The following is a 15,116-nucleotide window of genomic DNA, read 5'->3' on the forward strand; positions in this document are numbered from 1 at the left end:
CCAATCTGAAAGTGGCTCCGTCCAAAGTTCCGAAGTTTCAGGGAACTGGGGACAAACTTCTACCCATCGATCCCAGGTGCTCTCTTTAGAGAACACAGAGAAAGAACGCCTGGTACATTTTCTCATCTTTGATTCTCCTTAACCTTTCATTCTCGTTTCCGTTTGCCAGAGTTGAGTTCGCATTACTTTTTCTGCCAACGATGATTTCTTCGGACGAGGAAGACAATGTGCCTCTGGTACAAAGAGCCATTCAAGGTAGGTAGTTTGAGAGAGAGAGAGGTAGAGGGGAGGGAAGGAGGTGTAAACTCGAATGTGTGTATGATGTACGGTATCTGACTTTTAACATTGATTTTGATGTTAAGTAGGGTTAGCCTTTTATTATAAAAGTTCATAAATTTTAATGGTATAGATGGTTCATGACATATGTTCTTAGTCAGCACGGTTCATACGGACACCTGGAAAAGGTGAGTCCCTGTAACATCCGTATTAACCGGTTTCGATTCCAACGCAGATCTTTTCTTGGTTTCTGACACCATCTTAGTGGGAGGGGTGGGGGGAAATACATCGGGGTTGCTTATTTATTTCTATAAAATTTGATAGCAACATATTTCTAGTGATGGTGTAAGGTAAAGATACAATTAAAGAGAGTGAAAGGTTGCCATAAGGAGAGTCCATAAAAGGACCATTATTATTTATAGAACCCCTTTTAGATAGACCACCTGGAAAAAGATTAATGTACTAATGCTCATGGCGAACTTCACGTGAATTGAGTTGCCGTAAAGTTGGCGTGAATTTCGTACTTAAAGTTGTGACGCAGAGTTCTGTCAAAGTTGGTATAGATTGTCAAAGTTTGAGTACAGTTCGCGTACAGTTGGTGTAGAGTTCGCATACAATTACCGTAGAGTTTGTGAAAAGTTGGAGTAGAGTTCGTGCAACGTTTGCGTAGAGTTTGCGTGAAGTTTGCACGTAAAGTTGTTGTAAATATACAGGAAATTATTGTTTAGGTTGATAACAACTACGTTAGTCATCGCTTGTTGTTATCTTCAGGACTAAAGATGAGTTTTGTGAGACTGACAAACGTTAGTCAAAATCTTCTCAAGTGGAGGCAACAGCCACATGAACATTCTGAAGGGTGACGTACTGAGGCCCTTTGGTTTTGCTTTCTGTTTAAGCCTGTAAATATTATAGCTTTTTTATAACCAATAAAGTGCTTCAGAATGCAGGAAAATGCATCTCTGAGAGTATAACATGTCAAAATTTTCTGGGGAGGCATGCCCCCAGACCCCCCTAGAAGGCAAGGCTCACCGGGCCTTTCGCAGACACTATGTGTTTGCAATGACTCTGTGTCTGCAACATCTACTTTAACAGGTCCAACTTCTACTTGAAAACCTACTGAAAACGCTGCTCTGTTACCCTACTCCAAATTGACAGATATTTACCATTTGACAGATATTTATCATGTGATGGCAAATAAGTCTCACCATTATATTATGTTACAGTGTTAGCAATGTTTGTAAACTGTACTGCCATTAGAATTTTCCATGTTGCTTTCAACTATTTGGCAATTTTCATATTTTGATTAGAGGGTAACTTAGTATTGAAGCCTAGATTTGTGGTTCCAGGAAGTATTTATATCCCCAGCAGGGTTTCATCTACCCCCGGCCCTGCCCCTCCCCATCCCCCACTCTGCATCCCTTATGATTTTCTGTCCCAAGGGGTTTTCACAATACTACCCATCCCCTAGAGTTTCCACATTTTGTCCATTTGTCGCTTGGAAATTTCATGCCTGTAAAAAGAACAGCTACTTATAAAATAATTTACTTGGAAGAAATGTGATGGTATTTATCAGTCAACGACTTGCTCTGACATACACTCAGAAAAACAAAATGGAGTTCTTCCAAGGAGACCCAAACCTTCTGTAAAGTCTAGTCCAGGGCCCAGTTGTTCAAAGCCTGATTAACTTAATCCTGGATTAAAGTGAACTTTGACTAATAAATAAAGATTCTTCCAAAGATTTGTGTCTGTAATTTATGACTTAAGACTTTTCTCTACCATTAGCCCAAAATTAGTTTTTAAAAACATTTTTAACAAGCGAGATAAGAACCTCAGTTAATTTTTAATCGGGGATTAGCGTTAATCAGCTTTCAAACAACCGGGCCCTGATGCTCTACCATTAGCCTGAAAGCTAGGTAGGCCATTGAACTGCATGTAAGTTCATATGAGAAACTTCCGTGTAATATAGTGTGACGAAACGACAAAACTTACGCATAACTTGTGGTCTCAGTAGGGAAAGTCAGTGTGTTTATAAGAAAATTGAAAATCATAAATATTCCATTCCGGGTGAGTGTTGTTTTTTCAAGCCAATTGCTAAATCAGTGTTGTGTAATCTTTGTCTTTTTACGATCAAATTACTTTCCAGATTTTCTTTTTTTTACAAAGAATGCCCATATAATTATAGCATTAATGGCCAATCTTGTCAGCCTTTATTGGATGTAAAGGTGTGAAATGCCACCATATCATTTTCCAAAAATGGAATCCTTCAGACATAAAGTTGCAGATGTAGAGATTTATAACAGATTTGTAAAAAGTGCACCTAAGCCCCAAATTTTTTTTTGCTTAAATAAATCTTTGCTCCTGTTCAAAATGCACTGAGCCTTTTTGTGTCTTTTTTCAATCAAATTTTGACTTTTTATAGGCTGTAAGAGTTACGAAATCTAGCCATCATCTGTCCCATGACCGAGCTAGTAAGGGGCATGGGTCTATTCCTTACATGATGTCACAACCTGCTTTGCATGCATTTTCACAAAGACTTAATACAATGCAAATCATTTTGTGACGTCAAGTAAGGAACAGACCCATGCCCCTTACTAGCTCGGTCATGGGACAGATGATGGCTAGATTTCGTAACTTTTACAGCCTTTAAAAAGTCAAGATTTGGTTGCCAAATAGCGCAATATGTTTCAAACAGGTGCAAAGATTTATTTAAGAGAAAAAAAATTGGGGGGTTAGTGGAGGCGGTTATAGTGTAAAGTCTACCAGTATTTCTCTAGGGTACTAATGTAATTGTGATGTTTTGTCAGCCAGGAGCAGTGAATGCTATGTGCGAGATTGGGCAGGCTTTCTTGTGTCACTTGGCGTGATCCTCTGTGGAATAGTTTGTATTGCAGTGGTTAGCTTGTACAAAGAAACTGTCCAAGATGAGGTGAGGTGTCTTGTTTAGATAGTTAGTACATGATTGTATGTGATATAAGGATCACTATGTACAATTGTACGGTATCTCCACAAGAACTGGGTGAAATGGACTCCAGTTGCTTACTGTATCCAATCCATCCTTGGTGGAATTACGGTTCTCCAAAGGATCCTCTTAGATATTAAGATCTTAGTTAACAAGATCAAATTGTTATTGAATCACCAGCTGGGAGGTCTATAACCCTATTCAGCCAGGGTGTGGTGGGGAGGGGAAATGGTACAAAGCTGCCAGTGCAGGGTTTGAGCATTCATAACTTTTAAAATATAAATGGAAACACCACCAAATTTTGTGAGTTTTCCTTAAATTAAACTCACAACAATTTGGTCTGAGAATTAATTGTTCCTGTGATATGATGTTTCCATGGCAACAAGATTTTGACAGCCCATAAAGATGCAGACTCGATAGATGTAATGAGATGAAATGTTAGCTAATTATGCAAAATGACTGTTGTTTAGGCACAATATTTTGGATTCATCATATCTTTTGGGGCTCACAAATCCATCCACAGGGTGTCAAAACAACTTACACAATTAGCCTGTTCCAGGTGTTTATATAGTGGAGACTGTCAGCAGGAAAAACTATCATGCAAATGAAAAATATGGCAAGTGGAAAAAAAAAAGAAGAGACTGGGGAGAGAGGATAAAATAAATCTCTCCTTCTCTCCCCAGTTTCTTTACCTCCCCATTATCTCAAGGCCTGGATCACACTTAAAAACAGACCACAAATTTAACTCAGAAAATTTATTAGAATTATTAGGATTCACGAGGGCTGCAGATTACAAGTTTTCTTTTACACACTTCAGAAGGTGATTTTCTTAAACAGCACCATTGAACATGGGTTTCACTGGACCTGGTCAAGGAGTGCTTACCTCGGACAAGTTGTTTGTTCTGGAAGATTTCACCGCAGCCATGATACAATTTAAAGCATGATTAAAGTATGGCATTTATCTTTAACTCGTTTCTTTTTTTGTTCAGTATGGAGTTGTACTGGATGCAGGATCAACACACACAAGTATGTTTGTTTACAAATGGAAAGTCAGTGATATCTTTCAAGGAACAGCTCTTGTAAAGCAGATTGGGAAGTGTACTGTTACTGACAAAGGTACAAATGTATCAATGTGCACTATCATTAGAGCACTATAAATTATTTTTAGTAATAATGATAATAATAGTAAATACAAAAGTGACCTGAGAGAACTCTTAACATGTATGAAGTGACACCTTAGTTCTTATGCCAGTGTGAGCCATTTTTACAACAGCTCGATCACCATGAGGCCTAGGTTTTGTTTTACCTGCCTACATACATTAGTGTGACAAACTCCGAAAAGAATGAATTGTTTGATTTGCAGTTGTTTTGCATATGGTCAGTTCCCTGAGATCTCACAGTAAGCTAACAGTTAATTCGTACATGTGTAATGATTTGTACTTCAATTAAAATCTTAAAATATGAAGCTTGTGTACACCTTCAAATTCACCTTCTTGTAACTGAATGATCTTGTTCCAAAAGGGTGTGCACAAATTTATGTGAATCTTAGAGGAAACAATAATTGTTTCCTCTAAGCAAGTAGACTGGCCAATTATTGGCCAGTCTACTTGCTTTCCAGTTTGCTTATGAAGACAGCTATATGTATTCAAAGTGACCCAATTTGTTTGGGTCATCTTACAGCACTGTTTTGGAGGGTAGTGCATGGTGGTGAACTTACCTTAAAGACAAACCCCTCAATTATAATATTTTGTTTTTAACTGTTACATTCAAAGAACTGGATAGGAAATGAAAGGAAGAAAGGGTTTTTCACAAAAAGGGACTTCAAAGAGCCAGGAAAAAACTTAATGAAAGTGAATGTATGAAAATTCCTACATTTGAACTGTGGAAGAAAGAAAAAATAAGTGGATGATCATTGCAGTTATATACAGCAGTTGCAAAACGAAAGCCTGAAAAAAAATTCAGGCTTGAATGGGATTTGTCAACCCATGACCTCTGTGATTCTGGTGCAGTGCTCTACCAATTCAGGCTTTCTTTCCTCAGCTGCTTTTTTAAAAAAAAGTTGCATAATTATATAACTGTGATGATCATTCACTTATTCATTCTTTCTTCTGCAGTTAAGATGTATGAATTTTCATATATTCACTTTCATTTCATTATCTCTGTGCATATACAGTATTATGAATTCACAATATGACCAGCTCCCAGTTGGCTTGATAGCTCAGTTGGTAGAGCACTGCACCAGTATCACAGAGGTCATGGATTTGAATCCCGTTCAAGCCTGAATTTTTTCAGGCTTTCTTTTCACAACTGCTTAAGTTGCGTATATACAATAACTGTGATGATCATTCACTTATAATGTAAAAAAAAAAAAATGCGGGTCAATGGTAAACAGAGTTGACGCTCTGGTTATTCCATTTTTGGACATAAGCAAACTGATCATCGTATGAGTAAAAACAACTTAAAAGGAGGTTTTAATCAATACCTTAAATCTAATATGGCAACAAATTTAAAAGCAGTTAATACTGTCATTTTGCAGATGGCCAAGTGAAAGGAATTTCAAGTTATAAAAATCCTGAGAAAGTTGGGCAGTCACTACAGAGCTGTATTGAAAGCAAAGCAGAGAAACTTATACCTTCTTATGTGCAGGACAAGTCTCCAATATACTTGGGAGCCACTGCAGGCATGAGACTGTTGAAGTAAGAATGTCCTGTGTGACATATTGCCCCAACGCTTTTTTTCTTGTATAAAGTATTCAGAAAATTGGTGTGTAAAAGAAAATTAATGGGTGTATGGTAAAATAATGTAAATGGGGCGGGGAAAAGCCACATGGCCCTGGTTTCAAGTGTGTAAATTAATTGCCGGGGAGGTCTTTGAAAACAGTTATAGCTTAGGAAAACAACAAATGGTGTGGGTGTCCTTTAGTATCCTATTCAGGGGTGAAACAGTAAAAATTGAAGGGTTTTGTAGAAAAGGGATGTAAAAATATGTCTTTTAACAAAAAGTCAGAAAAATGCTTGAAACTTGCCCAGCTTTAGTATTGTACACTGCGGATTTTGTGTGTTGGATGTGGATCCATGATTATTTGCTTTTTGCCTTAAAAACTGCCACTACATTAAAGCAGAAGCAAACTTCCTAATGAATTGTAGGGTTTAGCAATTACAGTTTGGTGGCTTTCCTTACTTTCTGACTAATCTTTTCCACAAAACCCTTCAATTATCCCAAATGTATGTACCGGTATTCGCTGCTGAATGCTTAAGAAACTGGATTTCTGTGGCATAAAAACAGGAAGTGAGAGGCATTTACGCTGAAGGTCAAATGTGGGGTACCGTGGTTACAGGAAGGGGACGTTAGTGAAACAGGAGTTTAGAAGCGGGATTCCCAAGGGTGGTGGAAAGCAAGAGTAATGGGCAAAATTTTTACCTCTGTTATTAAATAATAGTACACAACAGAAATTGTGCAACACGATGGAAGTGATTTGAAAAGAGTGTAGAACTGAGGTTGAAGAGTACCCACCCCCCCCCCCCCCTCCTCACACTTTGAGGTTCCCATATTGGTGTTTTAGCTGGAAAATTTTGTTTACCATTTACTCATGTACAGCGAGACAGATCCTTCAACAGCCAGTCAAATTCTCAAATCTGTGCGGCAAACACTAGCCAAGTCACCATTCATGTTCAAGGATAACTATGCTCGTATCATCAGTGGAGAGGAAGAAGGAATTTCATCCTGGATCACAGTAAACTACCTTAAGGGTGCACTAAATTATTCACAGGTAGGTGATTACAATACAATTGAAGGATCATTCATTTAGCTTGCAGTCCGGTAGAATAATTTAAATGCTCTGATTTTGTAGTCTCTACAGGGGAATGGATTACATTTGTCGAGGAAAATAAAAAGAAAATGGAGCGTGATGACATAGCAACAACTTGACAATAGCCTTTTACTTTAATTGTGATTCTCAAGAAAAAACAAAACAGAAGATAAGAAACGTTTCTCGCCTTGGTGAAGAGGATTGTTGAAATCCCTCAAATTCTGACTATTGTGATACATTTATGATTTTACACATAAACCAGTTGACTTTGTAGCCTAATCAGTTAAGACAAGCAGTAAGACGTCGAAATGCCTTGATTCATATCTCAAGTGAACAAATCATTTGACCCACAATCGATAATTTTTGCTTTATTATTAAGATCTTTTTTGACACCAGATGTATAATTATGGTAAGTCTCCAAAGATGCCCGGCTTTGATCCAATCCTTTGTTACGTGGTAACTGTTTTTTGTTTTCGTTCATTCATAGGCCCAGTTTTTCGAAAGCCGATTAACGCTAATCCCTGATTAAAAATTAAACGAGGTTTTCATCTCACTCATTAAAAATGTTTTTAAAAGCTAATATATTTTAAGCTAACAGCAAAGAAAAGTGTAAGGCGAAACTGAGGAACAAAAATCTTTTTGAAAAGTTTTCATTCATTAATAATTAAACTCGAATTAAAGTTAACGTTAACCTAGGAGTAGCTTAATCAGGCTTTCAACTACTGGGCCCTGGTCAACGTTTTTGCTTAAACTTTGGTCTTAGGCAAGGATTTGGCGGCAGTGCTATAAATTTAAATAAAACGTTTCTCTTTCTATTCCGGGTAATTGTGTCTTAATCTGCTGCCTAATATTTGGCTAATTCACATCACAATAATGCCGCACCCTGGATACAGTTAACACTGCCCAAATATGGTCATGGTCCACTGAATATTCGTTGTCCGTAGTCAATCCTGCGGATATGCGGTGTCAGGGAGAAAAATGGCAAAGTAAAGATCGTCTACAGCTTTTCTGCAATAAAACTGTGCTTTGTTATCAATGTGTTGAATAATTAAACAATTATCCAGCTCAATCTTGCGGAATATTCCCTGATTTTAGCCAACTCAGCCTACGGCCTCATCGGATCGGCTAAGTATCAGGCGATATATCCGGACGATTTCGCAGGGTAAGTGTTAAATATTAATCTGGTAAGTGCTTTTTCACTGATATTAAATATCTTGCCTATAGGATGCCAACCAAAATGAAAACTATGACATCATGGATGGAAGTGGAACAGTTGGTGCCCTGGACATGGGAGGGGCGTCCACACAGATAACGTTTGTTTCTTCAAACCATGCACAGAAATCTGTTGAAATAAATCTATATGGAGAGAAGTATCCCGTCTTTACACACAGCTTCTTATGTTATGGTATGAAAGAAGCGCAGAGGAGGTTCTTAGCGCAACTTGTTAAGGTAAAGTTACGTGAAGCGTTTACCCAATGGGTACCAGCATCTAATTTCTCAATCCAGTATCTCTACTTGATCAAACACACAGGTAATGAGAATAAAGGGGATGATCAACAAAGATAAAATGTCTTCATGCTTAAACAAATTCTCCCAACTAATACCATAACAGACACAGAGAGAACAATCAGGAGAATAGACATGTCGATCACCGTGGCTTAGAGGTTTTAAGCCACGGGAAGCCTTGGCCGCAGTCAAACGTAAGACATAAGAAAAGACCTTTAAAAGTAGGTTTTTTACTTTGAGGTAAGTGTTTCAAAGATATATATATATATATATTTTTTTTTTTTGTGAGTTAGTGAGTTTATTAAATCATTCTACGATTTACCAAGTCTTTTTTGAAGTGAAGTATCTTCAGACTGTTCAACTCTCAACTCTGTGTTTGTCTTTGTTTTCTGCTTGAATGTCAGAGTGCATTTCAATAGAGTTAGACCATTTCCGAGTTGCTGTTAACCTCATTATGAAAGCGAGGCTAAGTGTAAAACTTTTCATATGAAAATTAGTTTTGTTTGCATATGAATGAAAACTAAAAACTGAAAATTATGACAAAATCAAAGCAACTCGGAAATGGCCTATTGAGTGCCTTAAAACCAGCAGCAAAGTAATCACGCAGGCCTGCACAAAAATCGTAAGTGAACGCAACGAACTAATCACAACTCCAAACCAATACATGTAATGATGTCAAGTGCAGGTAAAACACGTTAAAGTAGGTCTTTATCGAGTTTGGTTTGACTTTTTATAGGTTGTGAATGGTGGCGTAAGTTTTCTTTTATTAAACCAAATTTTAAAGTCAGCAAAATAAAAGTAAACGAGCACTTTGCTCTATCACAACACAGACAAAGATAGCAGTGAGCCAATCGGAGGAGCTGTCGGTGCAAGCGCGGGAAAATGCGTGGCACAAGTCATGATAGTTTTGGGTTTTAATATTCAAAATGTTTGATTTGAATGGCTAAGCTTCACTGAGCACGCTGCACGAAGTTTAGAACCAATTAGATTTCATCAATGGAAATCCAAAGCCAGACAGATCGAGAACCCCTGATTGGGGTCAGATTTATGGCTATCTTGGAAAGCTGAAACGTCTTGTTTGTGAAAATGCACTTTTTTAAAACCCCGAAATTTGTTATTTCTGTCCTTTACCTTGCCTATCATTTTTTGTTTTTAATTTAAACAGATTTAGCAACCTGGGCCCAGTTGTTCAAAGCCCGATTAGGGTAATCTTGGGTTAATGTGAAGTTTGATTCAAGTTTAATTACTAATCAATAATCATTTTTCCAACAAACTTTTGCCCTTCAGTTTTGACTAAGACTTTTCTTTACTGACACTAAAAAATCAGCTTTTAAAATCACTTTTAACGAGCGAGATACAAACCTCGGTTAACTTTCAACGAGAGAAAAACCTCTGCTACTAATTTAGACATGAGATAGATTGAGTAATACATCACCTTTAACTAACTCTAAGTAAAACTGTTTTCAGGAGGCAAACTTGACCAAAGTTGACAATCCATGCGGACCGAAAGGCCATCAGAGGAACATGACCTCCGAGTATCTCTGGGCTGCCCCCTGCGTCAAGGGGCCAAACGAAACGAAGCATTATACCCTGACGGGGACTGGAAACTATTCTGTCTGTGCCAAGGAAGTCGGCAAACTTTTCAACTTTACATCATGTCGAGTCAATAAAAATTGTTCTTTTGATGGAGTTAATCTGCCACCCACTGATGGAGTTACATTTCTGGTGAGTTCACTACGGTATACTTAGATCCATTGAAAACGAATGGTATTCTTATATTGCCAAAGTATTGGAGTTTGAGGTTGGTGACATACGGGCGACGGGCACCGCAGAACGGAGTGTGTTTTGGGGCAATTGGAATGATTGGGCGGCAAGACGCCGTGTATGCCGCCTTGATGATGATAATAACGATGATGGTGATGATGGCGGGTGACGATGATGATGATGATGATGATGATGATAAAAAATGTCCTATTGAAGATTATAACTGGCCAATTATAGTAGACGCAAATAATGCAGTCAGCGAATCAGAACTCAGTTATCATACGAGCCTGTGCCAAGTGCGAGAATGTCACAAATACTGTGCCATGAGTTTGACCAAGAGATCATGGATTGTTAAGTGTGTTCTCTGCTGTTTTCAGGCATTTTCCGGTTACTATGGCGTTATTCATGATTTTAATCTCACAAGCAGTGCGTCGCTGGACGAACTTGAGGCTGCAGCAAGGAACATCTGTAGTAAAACTTGGAATGAAGTAAGTGATGCCACTGTTTATACTTATATCTGCTAACTTTCGTGCAATCTTCAAAAGTTCTTCAATTTTAACGTCTCTCTTTGAAGGGCCTTGAAATTTATTACAGGTACAATTCTTGTCGCTTCCTGCCGCATTTCAGCCATGAATCAATTTGTGTAAACAACCTCAACTAGCTGAAGAGTCGGTGCTTAAAAGCTGTGTCGGTTTTCTTGCAACTTGTCCCTTTGTGAAAGTCTCAAATTCCAGTCCAATGTTTTCTATACTCTTTTACTTTATGGACTATTTTTGTTTTTGTTTTTCCTTTTTTTTTTTGTTTTTTGTTTTTGTTTTGCACCGTTTGTTAATCATTTGTAGAGCTCGTTTGTGTAGCAAACTTACAAAATCTACTTTCTTTTTACAGGTCAAAGAAATTCCTTCAAGAAATCGTGATTTACTTGCACTGTACTGTTTTGATGCACAGTACATCCTCACAATTCTATCAAAAGGATATCACTTCAACAAAACACAACCAAACTTGAGATTTGTCAGTTCGGTGAGTAGCTGAACCAATGTTCAATGTTACTTGTATCACTGCAGCGGCAAACGCTAGTGTAAGTAACCTTGAGATTGACTCGCGTCCTATCCTGCTAAGGGAAGTCATAATTTTGTAGAATTCCAAAATAAAAGCTCCTTCTTCTTTCGAGATTAGCAGCCATTGGGAGCCGCTACATTCGGGCGGTCAGACCTCTAAAATACATGAACACTTCAAGACGATAAACTCACTGAACAAGGTACAATGTAAATAAGATCGTGAAACACAATTGTACTCAAAATATCTTTCCATTGATTTTATAAGTATGCAAAGCTGTACTGAGATACTGAAACCACTGGCCTAAAGTTTTGTGCTACCGCAGGCAACACTACACCGTTCGTTAATGCTAAACTGTTCAGTACATCGGAGTTGTGCTTGAGGGGGCAGTTTCTCTTTCAGTGATTTTTCTACCAATCACTGGTCCACTCTAGACAAATACACCGGCGTTCTGGTAGTAAATTTCTATCCTTCTCTCTGTACCCGTTAACAGCCTACGCCTGGTTTATTCCTTGATTGTCCAGCATTGTTTCAAGTTAATGCTGGAGCGGTTTTCAATGGATTGTCGAAAAAAATTTCGTAATTGCTTTGGTGTTGCCTTACTTTACTCTGTGATTGGTTAGTGAAACTCGCGCCACTTTATCAACTAATCAGAAGGATAAACCAATCGTGATTTGCTCGTACGCGTTTTCCCGCGCTTTAAGTGACGGTTACAAGAATTTGCTCCGAGTTCTGATTGTTCCATTGCTCTGTTTACATCTCTCATGATTGGCCAGAGTAAATATTATTTTAAAGTGGTTTTGGTTTTACGACACTCAAATGAAACCCGCTCTAACATAGTAACTCTAATCGCATTATGCTACTGTGACCGGAGTTAAACACCAACCTGTTACGTCTTACATTCTACTAATGAATATTCAGTGAACCTTTTTTGTATGTCCACACCTCGTTGCGTGTTTGCTTGTTGTTTATTAGGATGGCTTTTACGGTAAACAGCAAACAGCAGATTCGCAGTTACGTTTCCTCAAAAGAATTAGTAAACTGATAGATTAAAATAGTGCAAAATAATTGTGGCCGTAGACCCTTATCACACGGCGGCCATGTTGAGTCTCGGGGGAATAAAAAGCTTTGTTTTCGCAAGGCAAACCTAGGCCAGACGCGACTGATTCAGTGCGAGGCTTGCCGTACAAATACAAAGCTTTTTATTCTTCTGAGACTCGACATGGCCGCCGTGTGATAAAGGTCTGTTTATGCTTACGCGAAACCACTCGACTTCACTTAGAAATGGAAAACGGCGAGCGGCAAACACAACCTCGTTCCCAGGGTCGGGAAGAGGAGAGACCCTGGGAACAAGGTTGGCGGCAAACGTAGGATAATCGTGGTCACGTGGTCATTTTTGCCGTTTGTCGTAAATATGATACCAAATCTCTTTAATAACTATTTCCTTTTGTTTCAGGTTAACGATCTCTCCCTTGGCTGGGCTCTCGGTTTTATGATCAACGCTACCAATCTGTTACCTCTCCTTCCTCCGAGCTCTGTCTCTATTAATGTCATCCAAGCTGGTGTCTACCTTGCAGTTGTTATTGTCGGCGCTTTCCTAATCAGTGCTGGATTATTAGTTTGTATAATGTCTGCTGGTAAAATTTACAGGCGAAGGCAGTTAAATTCAGGAGGGTTGGTCCTTTAGGCATTCAATCATAAGCAACAGTTTGGTACGGATTCCAGGCCTTCTCCAAATGGGAATTTGTCCGTCTGCGAAGCCTAGACAAGGTCATGTGATTAAATTATGAACCAATGACAGAGAATGCTGCTGGAGTCCAATGAGAGCGAATGTCGACGATAGTTCAAATTCTTCATAAACGCACAAGAGTTTATGGTCAAACTAGAGCGAGAGATTGAAAACACACTTATCCTGGCCTTAAAAAGATCGAAAAATCTTCAGATCTTAACAAGAATCAAAAGAAATCTCATGAGAGTTTTCAGTCAAACTGGAGAAGAAACTTTCCCATTTAAAAGTTTAAGCAGATTTTTAAAAACTCTTTAAGAGGTCACGAGAGTCGGAGAGAGCACACGAGAGCTTGCGTTTAACTAGAGTTTGAAGTTGCGTCGATTATTATTACAATGTGAGCCTATTCATTGACAAATTCTTCTCAGATAGCACCAGAGGACAACAGAGTTTGTGGTCGAACAAGACCGAGATTCTGCATTCGATTCTTTAGAAAATTGTTTAAGTCTAAAAGAACGGAGGAAACTGGTCAACTGGCATGGAACAAAAGCTTAAATTGACCTCGATTCTTAAAAGAGTTCGAACAAATTTAAACTGTTAAAACAGCGCACGCGTGTCCAAGAGAGTTCATTAGCCTTTGCGGTCAAACCAGAAGAACAGTTTATATATCTAGTCGATTCTTTTCACTTAAGCTCTTTAAGATCCAATGGGACGCACCAGAGTGTTGGTAACCATGCGGCAAAGGGGCTTAGATAACTTTATAGCTAGTTAATTGTACTAAACATGTGAGTAGGTTGTGGGTTAGACCCGGCAAAGCACATGAAATTTGAAAGTCAAACAGCAGATGGATTGTTGTTTTGATTCGTTCTTTTTTTATCCAAGCTAAAGGGACAAGAATTGCTGAAAAAAAAATCACGAATTCAAATTTGAATTATTTTAATTGTAGATTTTATAAAATACCGTATAACGTTACAGAATAAAGATTAGGTATATGATTTATATTTCAATTTTATTATTCGTAGATTTTCCACTTGTCACAGTAGTTTAGTCTCGTGTGCAGATGTTCTTTGAGAGAAGATTGCGTGACAAGACCAAAGTACGCCTGCGCAGTAGGTTAATCACAGTGTGACCAGATATAATGTAACGCTCAGTGTTGAAACTGTCTCGCAACGAGGCTCGCAACCTCTGAATGATTTTTTTTTTTCACTATACAGAAATTTCTTAAACTCGGTCGTACTGAATTTTTAGCCTAGCTAATGTGTGTACGTTATGAGTAATTAATTTGTAATGCGAATAAAATCCACTTTTTCAAGTGGTTCTGCAACGGATCACTCTACCTACAATCGCTTTAGGCTGTGATTTTCTGGTATCTCAACAATAAATTAATTAAAGGTAGTTGAAATGAGTGGAGACGATTACTCCCCCACCCCCCGCCACATAATTATACGACGCGAGGTCCAGTCACCAATAGGCTCCTTTCGATGTGTTAAAATTCAACTTTATAATAAGGCTTAGAGGATACGAACAAAGGATGTTGAATAATCATGTTTATTCATTTCTGTTGTTTGTGTCCTCTTGGCCTCGCATTCAAGCTGAATTTTGATATTTCGAAAAGAGCCTATTATGCAGCTCTTACCGAGACAGACACTCAGCGGACTAGCTCTTTCTGCGGTCCGCCATTCGCACCATTCTCACTGATTCGTTTTTATTTGCAAACGCATATAGATTTTTTTCCGCGTTTTTGCCCACCGTCCACACTAACACGATCAAAAACGGAGGTGTTTTCGAGAATGCTCTCCAAAGTTTGAAAAACTTTTGAAACGAAGGTCTTTCCTTTTGGAGTGGATGACGAAAACAGAGCATTCTGAAAGCGTTGACGACACAATTAATTATGCGTAGTATTGAAACATGCGCATTAGACAGCCACTGTGGAAAACTTGCGAAAACGCTAATGTGGACGTAGCCGGATAATTTCATCCATTTCCGAGATACTAAAAAATTTTCGAATACCCGAGAACGGG

At 38.4% G+C, this 15,116-nt stretch overlaps 1 protein-coding gene across 1 annotated transcript; it reads left to right on the top strand.

Moving 5' to 3' along the window:
- Nucleotides 1-121: 121 nt before the first annotated feature.
- Nucleotides 122-14,490, top strand: LOC146472583 (ectonucleoside triphosphate diphosphohydrolase 8-like). The gene is made up of 10 exons (XM_085119333.1): nt 122-255; nt 3,081-3,202; nt 4,225-4,351; nt 5,772-5,931; nt 6,833-7,004; nt 8,268-8,492; nt 10,017-10,274; nt 10,691-10,801; nt 11,202-11,333; nt 12,826-14,490. Exons 1-10 carry the CDS (start codon nt 201-203, stop codon nt 13,054-13,056), a joined length of 1,593 nt encoding a protein of 530 aa, XP_084975459.1. The 5' UTR covers nt 122-200; the 3' UTR covers nt 13,057-14,490.
- The last annotated feature ends 626 nt before the right edge of the window (nt 14,491-15,116 follow it).

Source organism: Pavona decussata, unplaced genomic scaffold, assembly GCF_977016875.1.
Source record: "Pavona decussata unplaced genomic scaffold, jaPavDecu1.1 SCAFFOLD_98, whole genome shotgun sequence".
NCBI lineage: Eukaryota > Metazoa > Cnidaria > Anthozoa > Scleractinia > Agariciidae > Pavona > Pavona decussata.

Bases quoted from the DNA above. Each gene is read 5' to 3' on its own strand.
- LOC146472583 (XM_085119333.1), top strand. From the start codon at position 201: ATGATTTCTTCGGACGAGGAAGACAATGTGCCTCTGGTACAAAGAGCC. The intron at 3,203-4,224 runs GTGAGGTGTCTT...TTTTTTGTTCAG, and splicing joins AAGAAACTGTCCAAGATGAG to TATGGAGTTGTACTGGATGC. The intron at 7,005-8,267 runs GTAGGTGATTAC...TCTTGCCTATAG, and splicing joins GTGCACTAAATTATTCACAG to GATGCCAACCAAAATGAAAA.